The sequence below is a fragment of the Brachyistius frenatus genome, unplaced genomic scaffold (assembly GCF_029030835.1).
Source record: "Brachyistius frenatus isolate BFR_SWC_R1_liver_20210118 unplaced genomic scaffold, ASM2903083v1 Contig_122, whole genome shotgun sequence".
NCBI classification, from domain to species: domain Eukaryota; kingdom Metazoa; phylum Chordata; class Actinopteri; family Embiotocidae; genus Brachyistius; species Brachyistius frenatus.
Window position 1 is genome coordinate 133,626 of NW_027210721.1, and position 23,227 is coordinate 156,852.

General features: G+C 40.0%; 4 protein-coding genes across 7 annotated transcripts; 3 read left to right on the plus strand and 1 right to left on the minus strand.

The window, feature by feature from the left end:
* The first annotated feature begins 640 nt into the window (after window positions 1-640).
* Window positions 641-2,657, plus strand: LOC138629855 (heat shock protein beta-1-like). Its single transcript, XM_069713823.1, has 3 exons — window positions 641-1,240; window positions 1,383-1,446; window positions 1,780-2,657. The coding sequence occupies exons 1-3, from the start codon at window positions 850-852 to the stop codon at window positions 1,937-1,939; spliced, it is 615 nt and encodes a 204-aa protein (XP_069569924.1). The 5' UTR covers window positions 641-849; the 3' UTR covers window positions 1,940-2,657.
* A 2,585-nt stretch (window positions 2,658-5,242) lies between these two features.
* taok3b (TAO kinase 3b) lies at window positions 5,243-11,978 on the plus strand. Of its 4 annotated transcripts, none has more exons than XR_011311585.1 (10): window positions 5,243-5,986; window positions 6,643-6,879; window positions 7,017-7,145; window positions 7,237-7,440; window positions 8,224-8,463; window positions 9,085-9,297; window positions 9,518-9,700; window positions 10,954-11,049; window positions 11,141-11,211; window positions 11,337-11,427. XR_011311585.1 is itself a non-coding variant. In XM_069713751.1 (8 exons), the coding sequence occupies exons 2-8, from the start codon at window positions 6,694-6,696 to the stop codon at window positions 11,496-11,498; spliced, it is 1,317 nt and encodes a 438-aa protein (XP_069569852.1). In that variant the 5' UTR covers window positions 5,243-5,986; window positions 6,643-6,693; the 3' UTR covers window positions 11,499-11,978. The 4 variants fall into 4 exon arrangements, 1 of the variants encoding a protein (XP_069569852.1); XR_011311584.1 differs by having other exon boundaries at window positions 10,954-11,026; XR_011311583.1 differs by having other exon boundaries at window positions 10,954-11,211.
* Window positions 11,979-15,783: 3,805 nt separating this feature from the next.
* On the plus strand, window positions 15,784-17,621 carry m17 (IL-6 subfamily cytokine M17). Its single transcript, XM_069713779.1, has 3 exons — window positions 15,784-16,002; window positions 16,400-16,548; window positions 16,726-17,621. Exons 1-3 carry the CDS (start codon window positions 15,948-15,950, stop codon window positions 17,191-17,193), a joined length of 672 nt encoding a protein of 223 aa, XP_069569880.1. The 5' UTR covers window positions 15,784-15,947; the 3' UTR covers window positions 17,194-17,621.
* Window positions 17,622-19,513: 1,892 nt separating this feature from the next.
* Window positions 19,514-22,533, minus strand: tescb (tescalcin b). The gene is made up of 8 exons (XM_069713750.1): window positions 22,271-22,533; window positions 21,585-21,654; window positions 21,273-21,353; window positions 20,990-21,129; window positions 20,844-20,905; window positions 20,367-20,474; window positions 20,230-20,277; window positions 19,514-20,076 (listed from the first exon to the last, which is right to left on the minus strand). Exons 1-8 carry the CDS (start codon window positions 22,332-22,334, stop codon window positions 19,999-20,001), a joined length of 651 nt encoding a protein of 216 aa, XP_069569851.1. The 5' UTR covers window positions 22,335-22,533; the 3' UTR covers window positions 19,514-19,998.
* Window positions 22,534-23,227: the final 694 nt, after the last annotated feature.

The following is a 23,227-nucleotide window of genomic DNA, read 5'->3' on the forward strand; positions in this document are numbered from 1 at the left end:
ACCAATGCTTTGGAGGAGCGCCGATGAAAGTGTTTCAGATATTACCTCATTAATAAATCCCTCTCTGACTACTTGTTGATTTGTTCTGCTAAAGCTTGTTTCATATTTTCCACAACATATCATCCATGAAGACGCAGCTGTCGATGTAAAATTCCTCACCACCGCTCCACTGCGTCAGTCTTTCTGTCCATCACTCTGTCCTGGATGGAAACACGTTTTTAACTTTCTGATATACAAGTGTTTGTCCTGCATATTCAACATGTGACAGAGTTTCTTGAATCTGGAGTTTTGTTTTCCATCTTGGATTACGAAACTGGAAGTAACACTGTTGTTTACTGTGCGACTCTGAATGTACGTGCCGTTCCCTCACATAACACGGGGCTGTGATTTCTACGGACAAAGAGCACCAGTATGTGACAAGACTGCAGAGGCCACTGCTGAATAAACTGTCTGCTCGCTGCTTCCAGAGTCATTCACCAACAACTTACCACAGACACTCAAGAGATATAAATACAAATGATTAGCATTATCCTCTCCACGTCCCGGGGCAACCGAGGAGTAACACCCCAGCTCATCACATATCAAGTCAGGCTCATCCCTTAGATCACACGTACTGCTGCGCAAGTGTTAGAATGAATCAGCTGGGGATATAAAGCTTGTGAGTGGAGCGTTACAGATGCCAAAGCAGGCTTCTCCTCAGACCTCCTGCTCACTTTCTGTTAGTGCTTGAGAATAAAAACCCAGCTGCTCTATTGTTCAGTGTCCTGGTTGTCTTGTTTTTCAGGGTGGAGCTTCAGGCTGCGCAGTTTCAACAACCCTTTCCTTCATTTTGAACTCATTTTCTAGGAAATGGGTGAACAGAATAAAATATTACCTCGTCCCATTTTCCGCCGAGATGTGAACTGGGATCCTTTCCCAAACTGGACGCAGCCAAGCCGGATCTTTGCGCAGGATTTTGGCCTCCCTCCTTTCCTGGATCCCGGTGATCTGGACTGGATAGACTGGGCGAAGAGGAGACTGGCATCTTTCTCCTGGCCGGGGTACACACAAACTCCTCTTCTGCCTCCATTCACCAGTCAGCACTCTGCAGGGGTGAACCAAAAGGGACTGAGACAACTGACAAGTGGAGTGTCAGAGATCCAAACGGGGCAGGACAGCTGGAAGATTAACCTGGACGTCAATCACTTCTCACCTCAGGAGATCACAGTCACGACCAAGGAGGGTTACTTGCTAATATCAGGTACTGAACATGTTTCCTTGATTGACCAAGAGCTAAATTTGTGATGAAATATGTGAAACCTAAGTAAAAACACTGTAACAAGCTGTAAATGTATTGTTCTGTATTTTTTCAGTTTCATGAACAGTTTTTGTTTCATCTCAAGGAAATCATGAAGAAAGGCAGGATGAGCACGGACTGGTTTCAAGGTGCTTCACTCGTAAATACAAGTAGGTCATCTGTGACAATATGAAAAACTTTGAAACAGAAGAATCGATGTATTCTTATATCGCTGTGTGATTTACTATCACTGCTATTTTTTGTTCAAACAAACAAACAAACAAACAAACAAACAAACAAACAAACAAACAAACAAACAAACAAACAGTAGCACTTAGAAGGCAAGAAATCAGACATAAACACATATGATCCTGTAGCAATAAAAGGCTTTAGGGTTACTGAATGTTATCTGGTTAAATGAGCCTCTCAAAATGTGATAAACATATGGGGGGGAATAATGAAATATTACTGTGACTGATAAACTCTCTGTTCATTTGTTCAAGGTTGCCACAGGGCGTGGACTTGCAGCACATCACCTCATCATTGTCCGGCGATGGAGTCCTGTCCGTGGAGGCCCCTGTCCCCGGGACATCCATCAGGGACTCAGGCAACGAGATTGTCGTACCAGTTCAAATCAGACAGAAGCAGGACGGTGAAAAGTGAAACTAGTGAGCAGCAGGATGTAAACAGGTTGAGTGTAGCAGCTGTTGTAGCACTGACATCAAGAAAAGGCAAAACTAGTTTGTTGCAGCTTGATAAAAATGATCGACTGACAAGCTTGTTTTACTTTTCAACATCAAATTCACACTCATCAGTGTCAAACAAAACTCTTTCTTACTTTGCTTTAGATGCAGAGAAACACAAACTGTAGTCTGGATTCGTATTGTGAGTGTGAATAACAGTGTGAAACTGTATTGGTATTATCAACATATTAAACAGCTTCTGCCATATAAATAGAAATAATGTCATGTTCTCCATTATTGTAATCTTAGAAGATTAAACACTTAAGAACTAGTGTATCTGTGTTACTTGATCCATTGCTCTGTCTTCTAAGGATGCGAATTTTTTTTGGTCAAATGCTCCATAAGAGGATGCTGAAGTCCTACATTGTAACGTTGAACATGAATTATATTTCCTCTTTATGATATGTTCATTGTAGTATCTGAGCTCAAGTTTATTCATCTAAATATACCTTTATCATCCCTTTGTCTCAACAGACCATAATCAGCCGATGTTCATATTTCATATTAGTTGTTAGAGGTTAATTGTGCCAAATTATATTCAGACAATATTTACTGCAAGCAAATTTCCTGAAACAATACATATTGCATAAAAAGAAAGTAAGTAAAAAAAAGAAATGAATAAAATGTTTAATACTCGCCACGCATTGAATGCATTTCTTCACGTGCACCACATTGTGAAGATGGATGAAGTAAAGGTACACAGCAAGTGGGAAATGACACATTTATGTCGAATAACAGTTGCAACAGCTCTGCAAGAGAAAGACAGAAAAAAAGTAGAGAAAAATCCGTTACAAATCTCACCTGATCAAAGCCACATCACTCGGAAGTCAAGGGCGACATCTAGTGGTGGAGTAGGATATTACACAAGACATTAAGTTTTAGTTTAGTTCTATATTGATCTGTACAGAATGGCAAATCAGGTGGCAAAACAATACAGAAGAGTGGAAGTCCACATGCTTTTACAGAAATAGAAAATAGAATAGAAAAATAGATGCGATGCAGGTCGGATGTTACTCAAGCAGATAACCTGTTCATGTGCAGGACTGTGCAAAGGTTTGAGGCTATTTCGATGTTTAGATTTTTATCTAACAGGTGTCTGATCTGCCACAGAGACATTCTGCATGACAACAACCCCAAATGTAGACACAGTTTTTGATTGACAAGAAGAATGCCCAAGAAGGAGCCCTGATCTCACCATCGTGTAACGCTGAGATTAAATGAAGCAACAAACAACCGGAATCCACAGAAGAACACTGTCGTCCAAGATGCCTGAAAAAAAATACCTGCCAAGCTCCCTGAAAACCTTGAAAACCTGTGTAAGAGTACCTAAAAGAGCTGGTGCTGTTTGAAAGGCAAATGGTCCTCAAACCAAACACTGACTGCATTATATTTAAAGCCTTCTCACTTTACTTTTACTGACTAAACCTTTGATGCCCATTTAAACTGACGTTATTGGTTCGGTTTGCAGGTTCTTTCAGCAGTGCATTTAAAGTGGTTCTTCAGTAATATTTTCCTCTTCCTGTTTTAGTTTGTTGTTAACAGGTTCAAGGCAGCAGGGTGGAAATCCATCACCTTGGATTTATTTGGGGTAAAGTTCTGCAAAACAAAAGTTTTCCTGCTCATTTCATAAATGTTCTCCTTTTGTACTTCCTCATCCACAACCTTGATTAATGGTGAGTCAGATAAAGATTAAAATATGTTGAAATCACCCGAGGTTAGCTTTGATCAACATAACATTGCATTAATGTGCATTAACACATCCAGCAGAGGCTCTGCAACCCACTGAGTCACGGCCTTCTCTGCTGCAGCCTCTGATGTTCATGAGCAGAAGCTTCCCCCAGATGTTATTTCATCAACCTCCCAGCCAGCAACAGGAACTAAACCTGAGACCTTTTAAGCCTGAAAAAGGGTGTAGTGCACAACAGAAGATCCCATCACTAGAAAAGGATTAGATATACACTCCTTCAGAGTGAAACCAGAAGTAATGCAGACTATTTTAAGGAGTGCGCACACTTGTACGTCCATGTAAATATCTCTCTGTTAAATTGGGATTTATGTTGGTTAAATTACAGGAATTTAAATTGTCCAGGAGGAACAACCAGTATTTTGACCTACTACATTACAAACTATAAAATAGAGAAAAATAAATTGGAATAAATATTAAATAGTTTCTCTGGCAGAGCAAAATGATCTTCAGATTTGATGGTGTCTTACCAGGTGACTGGTAGACTGCTGTCAGAGGAGGTAGTTGTGATGTGGATCCAGTTAGTCGGGCGATCAGATGCAGAGTTGGTTGCTGTTGGTTGGTGGTACGACCACAGACATGTATACGTGTATACATGTATACATGAATACGTGTATTGAATACGTGTATACATGTATACATGTCTGTGGGTACGACTTGGTTGCAGGTGGATTTTAGTTGGTTGGTAAGGCTGTATAAGGTGGTTGCCATGGTGATTCAGGTTTATTGCTCTGAAGTGGCAGATAGGTTACTAATGTGTATTTTGTGCTTGCAGTAATCATAGAGCAAGTATCAGTCAGTGTTAGTAACAGCAGCAGCGTTAGCGGTGTATAGTGCTGACAGCGCATTTGATGTAGAGATATTTTCAGCACCATGGAGAGAGACACCGAGGGTGCACGTAAATGTTTGTCTCTGTCGCCCTCTAGCAGCCACATTAATAACAACAGGATTTCGATATAACACAAGCCAGACATTTAAAACAAGTTTATTCCCATATCTCTTTGCTTTATTATTGCTGTAAAATATAATATCATATCCATAGTCCACGGATAATAACCTAACCTCATATAATAAATGGGTCAAAATACTTAAGATGATTCTAATTAATGCTTTATTACTGTAAAGCACAAGTATCGTTCAAAAACACGGGGGAATTCTATTTCAATATGGGTCTTATTCTCTAATGTATGAAAATGATTTAAAACATTTTCTAAATGAATTTTATTCAAAAAGTATAAAATATGTTATAAGGCCGTTTTTAATGTGGTTACATTGTATTATTCATGCAACTCTTCCTTGAACAAATGCTGATTTTGATCACCCATAAGTGGACATCATTCTTCTCACAGTTTTAATGATATCATTTTTTTTTTTAAAGATATGATCCGATGTGAAATGACTTCAGCCTCGTAGAGATGTGCCTGTAGTATTGTGGTGTCTCTTTAAAGGAAGGGGGAGTGTAGAAGAGGGACAGAGGAAAGAGATGAATAGAAGGCACCAGAACCACCTACCATGACCAAGTACGCTGTAAATGTAGGACAGAAATTCGAGTGGAGTACAAACGGATCATCAAGCGACATATTCGAGGGAAAACCATGTTTGGATGTGCCTTACCTGATCCAAACATTTTTAAACATGCTAACCCATGCGATCATAGGAACACAGGAAAACTCTTTTTCCTCCCAAATATTTCTTGCATTTTGAAACGGAAAAGAAGAGTGGCAGTAAAATACATTCCTGTGGTATCTTTTTCCGATTATCAATGGTAGGCATCGCATAATTCAGCCGTATCCATCGGAGCCATTTGATTCTTCCTCTTTGGGAAGAAGGGGACGCCAGAAAAAAACGACTATATCCAGTGGCTGCCTTCTCGGTGGCGCCTGCAATTGTTTGGCAATGCCCTTTTCTCTCTTAGGAAGGACTTGCAGACAGTAGCGGGGGAACAAGCAGGGGAAGGATGCATTTAACGCTGGATGTGTGCTGCATTCAGGGAGATTCGGCAGTCATAGCAGCTCTAGCAGAAACAGCGAGTGCGGAGGGCCTGGGAAGCACCCAGCCCCACTATCTCCTCCTTTTCCTCCCCCCCTGCAGGACCATGCTTGCGTGAGGGATGAGGCTGTGCACAGGGACACCAGGCCAGAGCTGCGGCCTACTTCTCACAAGAGCCGGTCTCTCGACTGCAAGATCTGTGAACACATTGCCACCATCAAATCAGCATCTTTGGTACGCAGCTCCCTCTCTCCACCGTTTGCATAAAAATACGCGTATTTGTGTGCGCGTGCGCGCGTGCTGTAGTGTGTGTGTGTGTGCGTGTGTGCGTACTGGCTGCGCGGGGATGTGGAGGGAGGGAAGGGGTGTCTGTGTTCTCAGCTGTACATCTGTAGTCATGGCAACCAGATCCTGTTAATGGATGTCATTTTTTCCATCCTGAGCTTCCCTCTCTGCTTCTGCTTTATGTACATTACATTTATACGTCTTCCATTTAAATCTCTGCCTGATTTCTTTAACCAGCGATATTTCGTTTTTGTCATGGATTGTAAAAGGTGTATTTCCACGTCCTCTCTCAATAGTCATCGTAGACTCTTGTCCTCTTTCGTCTTGAGTCTACTAGTGACATCATATAAATGTTACTTATTCATCCAAAACGGTGCTGAAGTGGTCGATTGATGCATTTATTTAGGTATAGAGTTGATTATAATCAAGAACATGAGTAGCATTGACTAACAGAACCTCGAACCCTTGTTAAATTCTTGTGTAATAATCTGGGTTGTGACTACTTTGTTGTCTGCAGAATCTTGTTTGCCGCCATACAGTATGTGGTTGTTTCTTTCTGCTCGCTCAGTTTCTTTTACCTCCTGCTCCCGTCTTCTCGTGTCTAGGGCATCAAGTAGATCCAGGAGCATGAGCAGGACTTTGAGCTGCGGGAGCAGATGTCTGGGTATAAGCGCATGCGGCGACAGCACCAGAAGCAGCTGATCGCCCTGGAGAACAGGCTAAAGGCCGAGATGGATGAGCATAGGCTCCGGCTGCAGAAGGAATTAGAGACACATGCGAACAACACTTACATTGAGCTGGAAAGACTGGCCAAACGCCATGCTGCTCAAACAGACAAAGAGGTACGGCCTCAACAGCAGGTGTTATTTATGAATGAGAAGGGAACTAACGGATGATTTAATTCACTTCGAGCCAAACTTGTGTCTGTATTGCATCCAATTAAAGGTGATAATTTGATTATTTTAATATCTCCTCACAGATTAAGTCAGTTGCAGCGGAAGAGAGGAGGATCCAGCAACAGATTGTTGCTCAGCAAAAGAAAGAGCTGACTAATTTCTTAGAGAACCAGAAAAAGGAATACAGGCTGTGCAAAGACAAGATCAAGGAAGTAATTATCATGAAGTTATACTTAATAACCAGGTTGACCAGGTTTTCACATCATACCAGCTCCATTCACTCTGCTTTATGTTGTGTCTAAGGAGATGAATGAAGACTCTTGTACACCAAAGGAGGAAAAGCAGGAGCGTCTGTCCAGGCACAAAGAAACAATGCAGCGCTCTCAGGCCGAGGAGGAAGCTCATCTGCTGGCCCAGCAGAGGCTGGTCTACGACCGCAGCTGTCGGGCCCTGAAACGCCGGAGTGTGGTCAGGAAGCATGAGTTTGAACAGGAGCAACTGAGAGAGGTACTTTCCTTACATTACATAACATCATGTGCAACCAAGACTATGAAGAAAGTCACAATTACCATTGCTGGTTTTAATTGGTATTTGGACTCAAGAACATTTTGTGAGGTGATTGTTTTCAGGGTGGATATGAAGACTAAATCACGACCACGTTCCACATAACAGCTTTATATGAATGACTCTTGATTGGTTCAAATATCACGAGCGAGGCAGCAGCATTTAACAGTTATTTTCATTATGAATTATCTATTGTATATGTTTCATAAATTATCGAATTATTTTCACAAATGACAAAAACCTATTTTGACATACCAGCGATAAAGTAACATCTTCAAACTGCTCCACTTACTTACTGTCAAAACCCTGGAGGATTCAAGTTAAACAACAAAACAGCAACTCTTCACAATTTCAATGCAAAAACAACTAAGATTTGGTGTTTGAAACAAGAACATAAACAATTTCCAAGGGAAGGCCTGTACTTGTAATTTACTCAAGTGTGAAGTAGTGTGTCATCTGCATGTAGGTGAACAAAAGAAGATTCCATTTATAATTACTGCAAAGTTTAAACAGAAGAGGGCCTAATGGTGAATACTAAGGGACACTAAAATTAACCAGCAGGACCAGTCAAAGGCTCTGATTTTATAAGCAAATATATGAATGAATAAATCAAATAAAGTACCAAAATGATCGCAAAGCAAATCAACCAATCTCAGAAACTAGTGCAAGCAGAATTTGCAGAAATTGTCAGTAAACACCATGATGATATGATTGTTCTCGTCCCAGGAGCTGAACAAAAAGAGGACCCAGAAGGAGATGGAACATGCCCTGATGATCCGGCAGGACGAGTCCACGCAGGACCTGGAGCGCAGGCAGCTGCAGATGCTGCAGAAGCTGCGCGTGGAGCTCATGCGGCTGCAGCACCAGACAGAGCTGGAAAACCAGGAGGAGTACAACGGCCGGCGGCAGAGAGAGCTGCACAGGAAACACACTCTGGAGCAACGGCAGCAGCCCAGAAACCTCAAGGTGCTCCAGACCTTTGTTCTTCAACAGTGTTTTGTGTGGCAAACATCTACAAGTTGTAGTTGTCATCGTTTCAAGAGGTTTTATAAGTTTGAGTTTAAGATGCTTAAATGATGGATCTCTGAAAATATTTGACTGAAAAGCACCTTTTACTCTTATTCTTAAGTGGCCAATAGAAACCTGCGGAAACACATTAATCATGTTGCCATGAGAACTGCTTCCTCAAAAACATGTATGTTATAGCCTTCACAAATTTAAATCCTTTCTCCTGTCTTTATTTAATAACACAGCGGTGAGAATTTCACTTATCCAAACTGAAACGTTCAAGGGCACTTCAAACAAATTCATTAATTATTTATACCACTTTATCTACTTCAAATGCGATGATTTACTCTGCACCGAAGACAGGTATTGAAAGAGAGTCCTGTAACATACTGTTCATTTAAGTATTGATGTCTGACTTTATTTTTTTCCCCATGTGTTAAAGCCAAATTGAACGCGAAACAAAACCTGGTTTAAATCATATTTGGACGACTTTTCATCAAGTGTGTTTTGTTTCAGTGCGTTTGACCTCTGAGTGAATCATGAGACACTGAGCTGGGTTCTCCTTCAAACCCTCCGCAGATGCTGGAGATGCAGATCAAGAAACAGTTCCAGGATACCTGCAAGGTGCAGAACAAGCAGTACAAAGCACTTAGGAACCATCAGCTGGAGGTTTCCCCCAAAGGCGACCACAAGACCATCCTGAAGGGCCTGAAGGAGGAGCAGACGCGCAAGCTGGCCATCCTGGCCGAGCAGTACGAACAAAGCATCAATGAGATGATGGCTTCACAAGCGGTACGAAGATCATGAAGCATTAAAATAGGGCTTCGTTCATCAAGTTTATGTGGGAAACATATTTGCTGTTCACAGTGGACTAAATGTGCATTAACTTCTTTAGCTAAATCTGAAATTGTTGGCCTGTAGTTTGATAAATGAGGCTCAACTTTTACCAGCTTTAATATGAAAAATATTCGTATTAATGCTTTTATGTAACTCTGTCTTACCGTGTCTCTAGATGCGATTAGATGCAGAGCAGGAAACAGAGTGCCAAGCGCTGAAGCAGCAGCTGAAGCAAGAGATGGAGCTCCTGGACGCCTACCAGAGAAAAACCAAGTCACAGATGGAGACCCAACATGAGCGAGAGCAGCAGAAACTTGAGCAGAAGGTCTCCATACGGAGAGCGCACCTTGAACAGAAGGTAGGTTTAAGATCAAAGACATTCCCAAATACTTGAAATAAATGCAGCATGATGTCATACTTTGACAACGTTATCCTGACAACGTTATCACAGCAGCAGCTTGTTTGGTAGTTTTACCACAGATAGATTCAGATACCTCGGTCCTGCTCATGCATTACAACAAACGGAGTTTACAGTTTGGAAGACAGTCAGAGTCCAAGCAAAGCCTTTCTGATGGCTGGGATACCTGAAGAGTTGAGGGTGAAAGTAAAGGGAATAGTGCGCACCTCCCATGAGTCGGTTGGTAAAGTTCATGTGGCTGATGACGCAGGAACCTTCCAGCCTTCCCAAGTCACAAACTGGAACTTCCAAACTGGCAGAAAACCAAGAGAAAAGGTCAGGTTGGTGCTAAAGGAAAACATTATGTCATTGCATTTACTTCCTCATTTTTAACCCTCCTGATGTCCTCGGGTCAAAATGACCCGCAGCTGTGTTCAACCAAGTTCTATTTTATTTCTATATTTTTTATATTTTTGGGGATCATTGGTCATCATTCTTTAAAGAAACCCTCACAGCCTCGTTGTCACCAATGATCCCCAAAAATATGAAAATAAAATAGAACTTGGTTGAACACAGCTGCGGGTCATTTTGACCCGAGGACATCAGGAGGGTTAAGGGTCCCATAGACCCCAATACTGAATGCATAAAGTATAATAATACTTTTGTTCAAATATCTGTATCCATGCTAGTAACTTGGATCTCAGAAGGACAAAGTTGGTCCATCTTCTGTTCAGTTAATCCGCCACTTTGTTTTCGACTGAAAAGCCACTATTGGAAGGATTGTGGTGACGGACGTGTGGTGACAGCTGCTCGTATGGCTGAAGACCATTTTCTTTTTTTCTGACCTTATTAGAACCAAATATGTAAATAAGAAATGAACCTAACCCTAAACCTTCCCTTTGCAATAAACTGGACCTGAAACATTTAATAATGGTGACAGAACGCTGAAATGACCAATAGGCAAATGTATTTCACATAATATTATACTTTGTGAAATATTCTCTGTCTCTGATTGGCTGATTGAACAAGAATGTTCATGAAGTAAACAAAGTGAAAGGGTTCATCCACTGGGGAGCATGAGCAAGCAACTACTGTGTTGTTCAATGTGCTAATTGTATTTTTTTCTTGATTCATTTATTGATAGTTTGGACTATAAAATGTCTGAAAGTGTTATTAAAAAGTCAAAGAGAAATATCTTTGCTTGTTTGAAAAAGATTTTCAGTTTCCTGTCGTGGAACAAAGGACACAGAAAAGGAGCTAATCCTCACATTTAAGAAGCTAGAGGAGGTATTTTCTGGCAAATTTGCTTAGTAAGCAACCTTAATATATCATAATAATGATAGTTTAAAAAAGCATGAGAATTAAATAAATGTCAATTGAAATGTCAAATAATTGTTTCAGCTTTAGAGGAGATGCTAAAGCTTGGGAGAGCTACCACCGACAGTATGATCCCTCCTTGAGGAACGACCAATGTCTGTAACACATTTAATGGCAATCTCACAAATAGCTTTTGTAACATCTTACTAGTTACTAAGAACGACGCTCAACTGCAGCTGAAATGTAACGAAACAATAACCGTGATGTCGTCTGATGACAGATTGAAGAGGAACTGGCTGCACTTCAGAAGGAACGCACGGAAAAGATCAAGCACTTATTGGAACGTCAGGACAGAGAAATGAACGGTTTTGACACGGAGAGCAGAAGCCTCGGCTTTGGAAGCCTGGGATCTCTGGACTTCCCCAAAGAAGACAACAGATGAAAGTGGATTTATCTTCAGAGGACAACGGTGACAAAACTGGATAACTTTCTCTACTACTTTTCTTCTCTCTTAGATATTGCATCTTTGAATCGAGGTGTTAACGTGCAACGAGAGCTTCTTTTGTGAAACTTGAAGGGGGAAAGTAAAACAAAGAATCAACAACAACAACAACAACAACAACAACAACAACAATAACAACAAAATGTCATTAAAAGTCAAACTTAGTCAGTGTAACTCAAAAGCTACGTGTTCAAAACAACAGACTCTTTCCTCCATGCCATTTCCTCCTTTTGGTATGAATTGAATAAATCAGGAAATTTTAGTAAAATGGGCACTTTGATATGTTTAAGTAGAAACCCATCATGTTCATATGATGCTAAATGTGTGTGTTACATGGAGGGACATTGTGGAATGTGAGCTGCGGACTCCCCCGTGGTGTTAAGCTGCTTTGTCTTTTTTTTATTATTATTATTATTATTAGTTTTATTTCATTTTGTTTGTTTTTTTAATTTTTTTAATTTTTTTTTTTTTTATCTCTGAATGTGAATATTACTGTATGGGGTCACTGGATAGTCAGACTATTCATTTCTTAAATTTGTTTTTCATCCATCCATATTGTGCTTATGCATACAGTATACTGTGGTCCCTCACTTTTCTAGGCAACAGTTCTTCTCCTTTCTTTTATTTGATATGTAGAATCAATTGGCATTAGCTTTGATCAACCCGTTTATCTTATCACAATTCAAGATCCCACTTGGTAAAACTGCTTATTATTGCATGCACTTTAAGGACAAATTCAGGTTGTGAAGTGAAGCATGAATCTGTCAAGAGATTTTAGCTGTTTGTAAATAAAAGTGGTCATAGCGTTTTTTTGTTTTAAGCCTATGGATACTGGACATAAGCGCCATATTTGATATGATAATTTCACAAATGCCTTTCTTTAAGTTGTGCCTGAAGCAGTTTTCAGTTACGTGCTTGTTATATCTATATTTTACTTACTGAGGCCGGCACCATTTTGTTTTGGGTTCATCTAAACTTGTGAATCATTTAATGTTCACTAATCAAAGTTCTTGTAAAGGAAAATGGTGAGAATTGTGCTGTATAATTTTTGATATGAATATTTGTACATGAGAACATAGCTAGAATATACAGAGACACTGGTCTATTACTGATAACAGAGCTTAATTATAAAGATTTTTGCTTCATTTTTTTGTTTTATAATATAGAGAAATGGTCATACAATAGCTCAATATATTGCTAAGTCAAATCACTAGACTTTCAGATTGTATAAATGCTGGTGAATGGAACCACAGACTTCTTAATATCAGTACGGTGATCTTTTACAGATCTGCAAAAGCAAACAGAACAACATGTGGGTCCAGATTGCATTTGAGTAATTAGTGTCTAATGATAAGATTGACATATTTTTCGCCATGTTCATTATGGTCATTGAACAGGTTGCACAATTATTCCATTTATACTGAATGGAAAGATAATTGTTTGGTGCTTAATTTCTAATACCACCTTTAGCCTTGTAGTTTTTTGTCTTGGAGAGACGATTGATTTTTACAAAAAGGAAACGTGAAGCATTTTGAGGCCCCCCCCCCCGAGTCAAAACTCGACCAAGTTTTTCAGACACTCGCGACATATGAAGAGTGCCCCATGCAGAGAAAACTCTTAAAACAAAGTATATGTATGAAAAAATAAATACTATTTTATCATGGGTCAGTTTTTGAAACATTGTTTAATGTGGTGGTTTTAAATGCAACTCTGTTTTGTTTGACAGGTATTTCTCTCCCTGTTATTTCTTTTCATTTCAGAGCCACAACTTGTATTGATGTTCGGTCATATTCCTCACAGGGCTGAAAGGTGGAAGATGTCCCCTGAATAACACAAAGTATTTTAAACAGAGGAATTTAACGACATTCAGTTTCTGATGGCAATAGAACTTAAATGCTTTTGTTTTACACGTCGACCCCTAAATTCTGAATTTGTTTCGTTTGAACAGAGTGTGTTCTGAAGTTGAATGGCTCCACTCGATTTTTCAGCCTTTTACATTTTCATGAACTTTCTGAAATTTGATGAAAACGTTTCTCATATGCAGTAAGGCCTTTTGTCTGGTCACACATAACTGAAGCCTTGTGGACAAATGGTTCCATATTAAAGTGCTGCTGGGGTGCTTGAATAAGTTTGCCTGAGAGCTTCAGAACAATTATGAACCTTACAATTTGTGTGAGTTTTATGTTACTAGAAAGATGTATTTAGTTAGAATAAAGGGGACTTTCCTAAAGAACTTTATTCACCATTTCCTGTGCAGTTCAAAGACAAAATAAAAGAGATTCTGTTGAAAAAAAAAAAAAGAGTCTTGATCAACATCCTGCATCTTATGACGGTGCATTTCTCATTGTATGTGGTGGAATTTCCTTGTAATGCTCTCTTATGTGGTGTGGGACTTCTCACTTTCTTTTCTTTGGTGTGATGTGAATGCTGTGACCTACATTGAATGCTGAATGCTGCTTGCTATAATTTACCTTTGGCTACAAACACACATGCAGGTTAAAGATAACTGAAAACAGAAACATGAAAAGGGAACAAGAGGTGAGAGGGAAGTTATTCTGCAGAGCGTCCAGTTGTTCTAGGCTTCCTTACATTTCAGGGTAAACTTGATTCAGGTGTCGATTGTGGCCTTTTTTTGGGGGGGACATATGTTCTGTATATGCTGGCAGGAATCTGACTGCAGTTTCCTTGAACTGTCAACATCTGTGGCACCATCTGCAGCAGTTCTCTGCCTCACCACAACCCTTCTTTTATCCCTTGGGGCAACTGGAAAGCCCCGAGGATGGCAGAAGAGTGGTTAGCCTTTACCTGATGTAGTGCTGACAAGGTTGTGGTTGCTTTGAGTTCCCCGTCTTTTCTCACACCGTCAGTGGTTTGTCAGTAATACAGCATCTACTGTGTTGAAACCAAGATGTGAATACCATCAAAAAAACATTCATTCACGACAATAAGCTGCTTTAGTTTCAGTGCAACGTTAACTTGTTGCTTCCACTCATAGCAAACTCCTGTCTGTCCTTCAGTCTGACCTCCGATTAACCCAATGAACACATCACAGCATTACAGGGTGTCTCCAAGCAGAAGTGACCATCAATCCTAGAAGTTTGTTGTGTTGCTGACGATGAGATAAAAAAAAAAACCCAGTTTGTGTTATTGATATATTCCCAGCCGCTTCCTCAGCATGAAACAAATCAGCGTGCAACTCTGCAACACGTCACAGTGAACTCATGCTCTGATAAAGGGAGCTCTGCCTGTCACAATCTTAAACTGTGGTGTGATGACGCTCACATATTGCCTGCTTGAGTGCAGCAGACCCACCCCTTTTACGCATTTATAAAAGTTTCTGATTGTGAAACGTACTTCCTGTGACCTTGCCAGCTTCCTGTGTAAAATGGCCACGTGAAAGTATTGTTGCAAAAAGACACGTGGTCTGAAGAGCAGCTCTGACAGACAAAATTCAGCAGAACTAGTTACCAAAATCAAAAGAAGGCAGAGAAGGGTCATCATGAAAAACATATTGCAGACTACATCTCAGAAAGTCCCTCTGTCTGCCTCATATTGCAGTTTTCAGTATGTTACACTTGCATTTTCTCAACAGTTATTTCTGAATTTGTTGATTATGTTTGGCTAAATATTGTAACATCTGAGCATCAGTGACTGCAGCTGTGCAGTTTTGTTGTTGAATCATTTGGGTCATATTTAAGCCTGTAAAGCCATTAAAAGACACAAAGCTTCCACATAAGACTGCTGTGGCATGAATGCCTTCACTTGAATTCAAGGTTTCTTAAGGCACTTTGCTGTGTTATGAAGCAGAGTGTAAGTGTGCTAGCAAAACGTGTGAAGCATCGTCAGTATACAACTTTGTTGACAGCGGTGAGCTCACTTTTCCTTCTTCACACTTAGTTCTCACCACGCTCCCCAGAGGGTGGTAGAAGTCATGATGGTGAACTGGGTCAGTGGGTAGGCTGACCTCAGTCCTTCTAGTATTTTCATGCCTGTCTGACACTCTTTTCTAAATTCAGCACATTAATGCTCCTCGAGTGATTTCATTATTCTAGATATGTGTATATTTTCCATGCACAAATAAAAAAGGAAGTGCTTTTAAAAGTATTTGTGGTACTCTTGTTTTCAAACATGTCAAAATGATCAGAACCTGCCTCTACATGCCTGTCACTCACAGCAAGCATGTACGGACATTAACCACTTGTTTAGTCGAGGGAAAGAAAAAAAAATGCACATCTGACAGAGACGAGGAAATTCTGGGAAATTTGGTTGCCTCACAAAGTGCACGTCATTTCCTCCTGTGACAAATGTGTGGTTTCTGTGTTTAAAAAAAGTTAAAAGCAGTGTGATTATTACGAGTCCACACAATTCGCCGGTGATACTGGGAGGAGAATGAATGGTCATGTAAAGAATATGCATTTTCAACAGTTGATGGAAACAGCAACAAGTAAGTTTCATTGCATTTATTGAAACATGACACAGCACCAAACACTCCTGCAAAATGTGATTATTTTCAGTGACTTAAAGCCGTTGTGAAACTAACTGAAGTAACTGATGCAGTTTCCTGCATCGGTGAAGTGAATTAGTGTCTGAACATGTAATCTGTCCAACATTTAAAGTGACTGATAATGTTTGATGACGTATCAACATACTGTAACTTCAGCACATGATTTTATAAAACATGAACTGATAGAACAGCAGTCTTTTTCTCCTGCTGAGGGGTTGCTTGGTGAAGAGTGTAGTTTTAACTCTTGCGGTTCTTGTGGTTTTAAACAAAGTTCCCCTCATTGATGTGATGTATGTAGGAGCTTCTAACCATCGCTGACCAGTTCCTTTCTCCTCAGCGTTCCTCTCTCTCCTGCTGCTTATGGCTGTTGATTCAACCAGAACTGTGGCAGCAAGCAGAAACCAGCAGTGTGGGAATGCTCTGCAGCAGACTTTGAAGCTCACCAGGCTTGTACAGAAGGAATCTGTCGACCTAATCAAAACATATGTGAGTACAGGCATAAAACTGCTTCATCTTACTTTGCGGTGTTAAATCCTCACCTGCTTGCATAGCACCGCTCCTTTTAAAAAAGAAAAAACAACACACAATACACAGTTCATGCTTCTGTTTAAGCTGCGTAGCTTGATCAGCATCTCATTTTGTGTTGTTGTTTTTTTTTTCCAGAAAGCCTCTCAAGGAGAAATGTCAGAGCTCTTCTGCAAGGTGTCAATTAACAACATCCCTGACCCCATCATCTCCGGGCTGGAGCCCTCAGAGAAGATAGCCAGCATCTACACACATCTGCAGGCCTTCTTTCCACATTTCAAGCGAGTGTACGAGCAGCAGACAGACTTACAGTCTCCTTCCAGCCCGCTGCTGGCTGATCTCACCACCGTCAGCATTCGCAGCTGGAACCTGGCCGCTGCCATCAACAGCTTTTATCAGAGCCTCTTCCCAAACCTGCCGGTACCGGAGCCGGCGGACGGGCCGACAACACTACCTCCGGCGCAGAATGTCTTCCAGCAGAAGGTCTACGGCTGTGTGGTCCTGAAGACCTACAAGGAGTTCCTGTCAAATGTTGCCCGAGAACTGAGGACTCTAAAAAGCAAAGTGTGCAGCAGGAGGATACAAATGAACGCACTGTTCTTCTGAAAATGACCTGAGAGGAGACTTAGACAGTCAGTTTCCAGCAGCACTTTACTTGCTGGGTTGATAAAGACTTAAAAAGATAAGTTTGGAGATGGCTGGTACATCAATGAAATGGAGCCTATTTATGGTATTTATTATTTATTTCCTTGTGTGTCTCTGGTAAGAGGAATTCAAAGATTTAAGAGACATCATCATGCAAGTTATCTATATTTAATTTGTGTAACTTGTTAATATAAGGTTCTACGTTTGTGACGTAAACTTATTTGTTCTACACATAATTATAAAAGAAATACTTTGCAGCTGTTTTTTTTGTTGTCACCTTTAACTTCTTTGTGTGGCTGCATCAGTTATATTTCTCTCTGTTTGAAAAAAGAACAAAAAAACAAAGCAGACTTTCATGCATTACACTTCTTTGTGTTTGTTTGACTTAACTGAAATAAAAATGTGTATTAACAACAAGTTGTTTTTTTTGACAAGTGTAAAAGATACAAAAACACTAACTTTTGAAGCATCATGTCCTGTTTTCTGCACAGAATCAGTCCATCAAGAGGGGTTAAAAGAAAACCAGGAAGCTGCTTGAGACGCTGACTGTGTGATATCAGCTCAGAATGACGCATGTGTTCAAGACGAGGGTGCATCAGATAGGAAAGATTTCATGAAACTGGCGGGCTGTCTGGTCAGTCACAAGGTGTGGGTGTGTGTGGGTCAGATAACTGGATGTGCTAACAGTGAGCGGTTTGCTTATCTAGACGGGATCCAAGTATGTCATAGGTGTGTGTGTGTGTGGGGGGGGGGCATTAAAAAAAAAAGTTGACATCCTGCAGAAATACCTCTTCAAATAGGTCATTAACAGCCCCATCACGTCATCTATATACACATAGTTAATGAATATTTTTATAGAAACAAAGTCATACTTAGCTAAACTTTCCTCAGGTCACAAGCTCTCAGGAAACTGGAAGTAGATGGGGGATTCACTCTGGGTCATGATCAAGTTCCCTGTTATAACTCTGTCTTATTTAAAGCACAAACACACAGGGTACCTCAGGGCAACAGTCATTCTTCAGTCTACATTATTCATGCATTTTCACTAATGCTTTGCAGGACCTCAGCGGGGATGAAGTCTGTCACAGCAGATACAGTCCACTAACTGTTCGTTCCACTAACTCACCTGTCATCAATCTTTGACATATATATATATTATATACTGAAGTCAATTGAAATGCAAAGCATTTCATAATCAGGAACATTATTCTTTAAACAGCGGTTCGGGATGACCCTAAATTGAATTTAATGTTAGACTTTAAGACCAATCAAGTATTTTTAAGGGATTTTTAAAGATGGAAACTACATGTTAAACTGCCCTTATATGATGAATCCTGCAGATTCACATACACTTCTTTACATAATCAAACAAACACATCCTTAACCTTACATATACTTATATTTCATATTCTATCACAAAATATGTCCAATTGCATAAAATAAAAATCTGAATCCTGCAAAGTCACAGCCTGTAGAGATGAACTGAATTACTCAGATTAATGAGCGCCTGGAAAAACACATCAGGCATGTTGAAAAGCCCTGTATAGAAGTTACATAAAATGATCATTAATGAATCAGGTGCAAGTTCATCAGCACTTAACATGCACTACATGTTTTCGCCTGTAGGGAGCAGCATACACCAATGACTGAAAACATCACGTGAAGTCATGAAGATAAACTATCTGGACACATTTCCTAAAAAAAAATTAAAAAAAAAAATATTTGACTCAACTTCTGTCAAACAACCAAACTTTTTTTGTTTCTCAGTTTTCACTTTTCAAATATTATTTTTGATAGTTTTATTAAAAATGAGAGAAACATGGGGAGAAAAAGAGAAAGGATAACGACAGCAGTCCTGGCCAGAAATCAAACTGAGGATATTATGGTTATTGCATATACTATAAACACTCACTTCTCATTATAACTTTCATTGATTAATTTTGCTTTACACTTCCCACTTTGTTAAATATCGGGCCTTTAAAAAAAGGAATTAATTCTCAGGGAACACTGACTTTTCAGAGAAATCCCGACATGATCAGCTTTAAGTTTTGTTTCCATCATTAATGTCATATTTGTCTTTCCAACTCATTACTGTGCGTAACTTTAAGAGGCGACGATATCTTTGTATGGTGAAGCAGAACAGAGGCAGAATGGATTTGACTGATTATGACTTGTATCATCTCCTCTTTTTAAATGATGCCTTCAGTCATTTCATCTTGCACAACAGCACTCCCATTTCCTTTTTATCAGAAGCACACATCATGAACTGAAGTCAGCTTTGTTACATCCAGGGTCTTTTATTGTGCAAATATATAGTGTGCAGAGCATGCACAAGTGTCATATTTGTGTCATGAATAAAAAGCATTTCAAATTATTGTCTTACTATTGTTAGACACCTTTATAACCCTTATATCCCTGATTATTGAGTTATTGATTTATGGCAATAACATCTTTCTTCAAGCATCGCTGTTTGCATGCATAGAGTCATCCTGTCTGTCACCCAGTCATGGGTGTTTGATTAATATTGCTTCGTCAAAGTATTTATAGACGCATCGTTTTTTTTTCTTATATCTCACATTATTGCTTAAACTACCTCTAATACATCAACAATATAGATATTATCTTTGGATTTGCATAGTTATTTAAACATGGGTAAGGCATAGACATTCAGTGCAAGCGATAAGCTACAGAAACAGTTAAAGCTACAGTGAAACTATAATTATTCATATTTCTCCCAGAGTTACAGCATATTTCAGGGTACCAACCTCACTTGCACAGAGTTATCGTGTCCATATTCAGAAAGCGAATGTTCATTCTTGATTCAATTTCAAAGCCATCTAGCAACTGCAAAACACAGATTTACATAATTTCAAACTCCTGCCAGTACATTCAATATCATCTATATCAAACAGAACTGCGTTTTTAAAAGCAGTTTCGAAGTATGTTATGGCTAAAAAAGTAGACATGTATATTGTAGTATGTATTCTGTGTACCAACCTTGAGGAAATGCTCAAATGTGATACCCTCATAGAATTCATCCGGCTCCTGTGTGGCAAAACATTTAGTCACTGACTTTGTCCAGACAAACAATGAATCAAACGTAATGTCATCTGGAGATGCTTTCGTTTACATACCATGTGACCCATTGAGATACTGGCCACCTCCAACATGGCTGCATCAGCAATGCTTTTGGCTGTTTCCTTCTCCAGTGCCCCGCTGCGAGACAGAAGCTCCTCCACCACCTGAACACACGTGATCAACAGTCCACATAAGAGAAAACCAAGAAATCTCTGATCTCCGACAGCTTGAGGAAGTGAAATGCCTCCAACATCCCTCATTAGCTGCCCATTAAGTGTGTTGCAGGAAGGCTGCTGACTCTGATGATGCAATGGAGATGCCCGATAATCAAATGTACAAAACATAGAGATAACTTCCTTCTGCCAAAGAAAATCTGCATCTTAAACCTTCAAAATTCAGCTGACTTTGATCAAATGATGCTTCAAACAGATGTAGACAACATTAAATCCAACATGGTAAACTGGGATGAGATTCCCAGACTGAGTAAATATTGTTTGAATTCAACTCATTTGTGTGTTGCAGGTGAAGCTCACATGTCTGTACTCCTCCAGTGTTATTGTCCCATCGTTGTCTGTGTCGTGCATGTTGAATAAAACTGCAGAGAAACACAGCGATCACGTTAAAAGCTGCGTATCAGCCACAGATGATATCAAAGCATGCGATTCATTACAGGACACACATCTCAGTTTCTCTCTCCGGACTTTCCCACGCTGCTCCTCGGTCATGGGCAGCGACGGAGGTCTGAAATGAGACATGACCACCAGGAACTCCTCGAAGCCGATCTCCTCCACCGTCCCTTCACCGTTCTGACCAAAGTTTCTGAAAAGATACACAAAGAAAGAATTACAATTCCTCAAATGCACCGAAACCAACGGTGTAGTTCAATCTGAATTTCTTGAATGTGATACTTCAAAAATAATTCAGGTTTCCTTGAAACTGAGATTTATGTATCGCTGGTCTACCTCCGGTCAAAGAAAGCCTCTATGATCTGTGCGCGGATGGGATTGCAGGCCAGATCTGGGATTTCACTGAAGTGATCTCTCCTGGGGTGTAAACAGGATTGTAAAGATACAGTCAGACTGCTGTCACGTTTCCAGCTGTGTGCATCACACCGAGCCTGTCGAACCGGTTTCACCTTTCAAAGAAAGCTGGAAAATTGTCAAGATCATTTGGAAAGAAAAGCCATTTGCTTTAAACATAAATCAAAAGACAACAAAAACCAGAAACCTGAAGGTGACGCTGACTGAAGTTCTAAATGCTTTACAACATCTTACCGTAGAGTTTCTTCTTTGTGGCTCAACTGCTTGAATCTTTTATGTAGGACTCCAATCTGTTCAAAGGAGACTGGAAACAGAAAGCAGGCGACCATGAGACGAACTTCCTCTTACTGAACTTTCTACCTGTGCAAACTGCAGACTAGCATCAAGTTACATTCAGCTGGCTGCTGACAATCCCACGAGCTGCTCTTTACTCGAAGCTTTCAAGGCAACACATTTGGATATTCAGATTTTATGTGAAACATTTTGAGTTGTCACACTCACTTCTTTCATATGAATGAAATGACATGTGAATTAATATAGATCATTTAGACATAAATATAAAAGAGATGTGACTTTTGGATCAATCTTTTTTTTTTTTCTGAAATGGTTTTGTCAAAGCTTTCAATACAGTGTGTGATCTATTATTAACAAACCATCTTTATAAACTGGGTAAAGTTACACTTCCATTTAACTTGCACTTTCAATTATTCATAGCTCCTGCACCAAACAGACTTCACAGAGACGTACTGTACAAACTGATAGCAAATAATGACCAACTGTTTACCGAACACGTCACGCATGACGTGGAAACGGTCGGATTTCCCTTTTAAAATAAGACTGGACTCAAATGAATCCAGATGATGTTCCCGTTGCAGTGAGCTGGAGTCTGTACATGTCGGATATGAACGATGACTACTCACAGCCCGTCTTTTCCGCCAGATCGATATACTGTGGTTGACCAGGGAAGGACTGGAGGGCACCCATAGCTCCACCAACACCAAGCTCTTCCCCGACTGGTCCCGTTTTAAAGGAACCAAACACGGAACACAAATGACCCGAAACTAAAGCCGAACTGTGTCTCACACGGTCCTGTTCGGGGAACGACCCATGTCCACCTGGTGCTGGTGTTACAGATGCTCACACCTCTTCCTCCTGTGATCTGCAGGCAGGTCTCGTCCTCCGCAACACTTCCGCAACGACCGACCTGATGACGACACACACTCAAACACAACAGGCTGCAGCTTGAATGATTCATTCTCCGTTTTTATTTATTCAGAGGCTGCGACTATTACCTCTGACCTGTTAGTTTACTTCGATGCAGGAAAGACCAGAGAACAAAATATCAGATTATAGGAGAGGTAACTGAAACGGTTTCAAATATTTGTATTCTAGTATTTTAGAATATTCACCATGCATTGTGATCTTACCAATTTAATGATTTTAACTTGCCAGTTCCACCTGTTCAAATTCAACTTTTACAGCAGAGCTGTGATCAAAACATAGATTAGATAAATCCACAAGACTTTATCAAATTATCTGTGGAAAATATGTCATCGAGTTTAAAGTAACATACTTCAAAAATATTTAGGCTACAGGACAGCCAGGAAATTTGCATGTGAAGTAATGGTGTGGCCATAAGAACATTTTATAGATATACGGTGAATGAATAGGAAAATACAAGAATAATCTCAAGTGGAGGACATTTAGCAGCTGTCCCAGATCTGAAGGGTTTTGTCATTTCAAAAGCAGATAATTATACTATTATTATTATGGTTGTTTTTTTTACCAAGTCTGCGTAAAACTGAGGCTCCAAGTTAATTCTTGGTCCTAAACTGATTGAAAGCTCCAGAAAAGCTTCTAAATGGACCTTAAGGAGA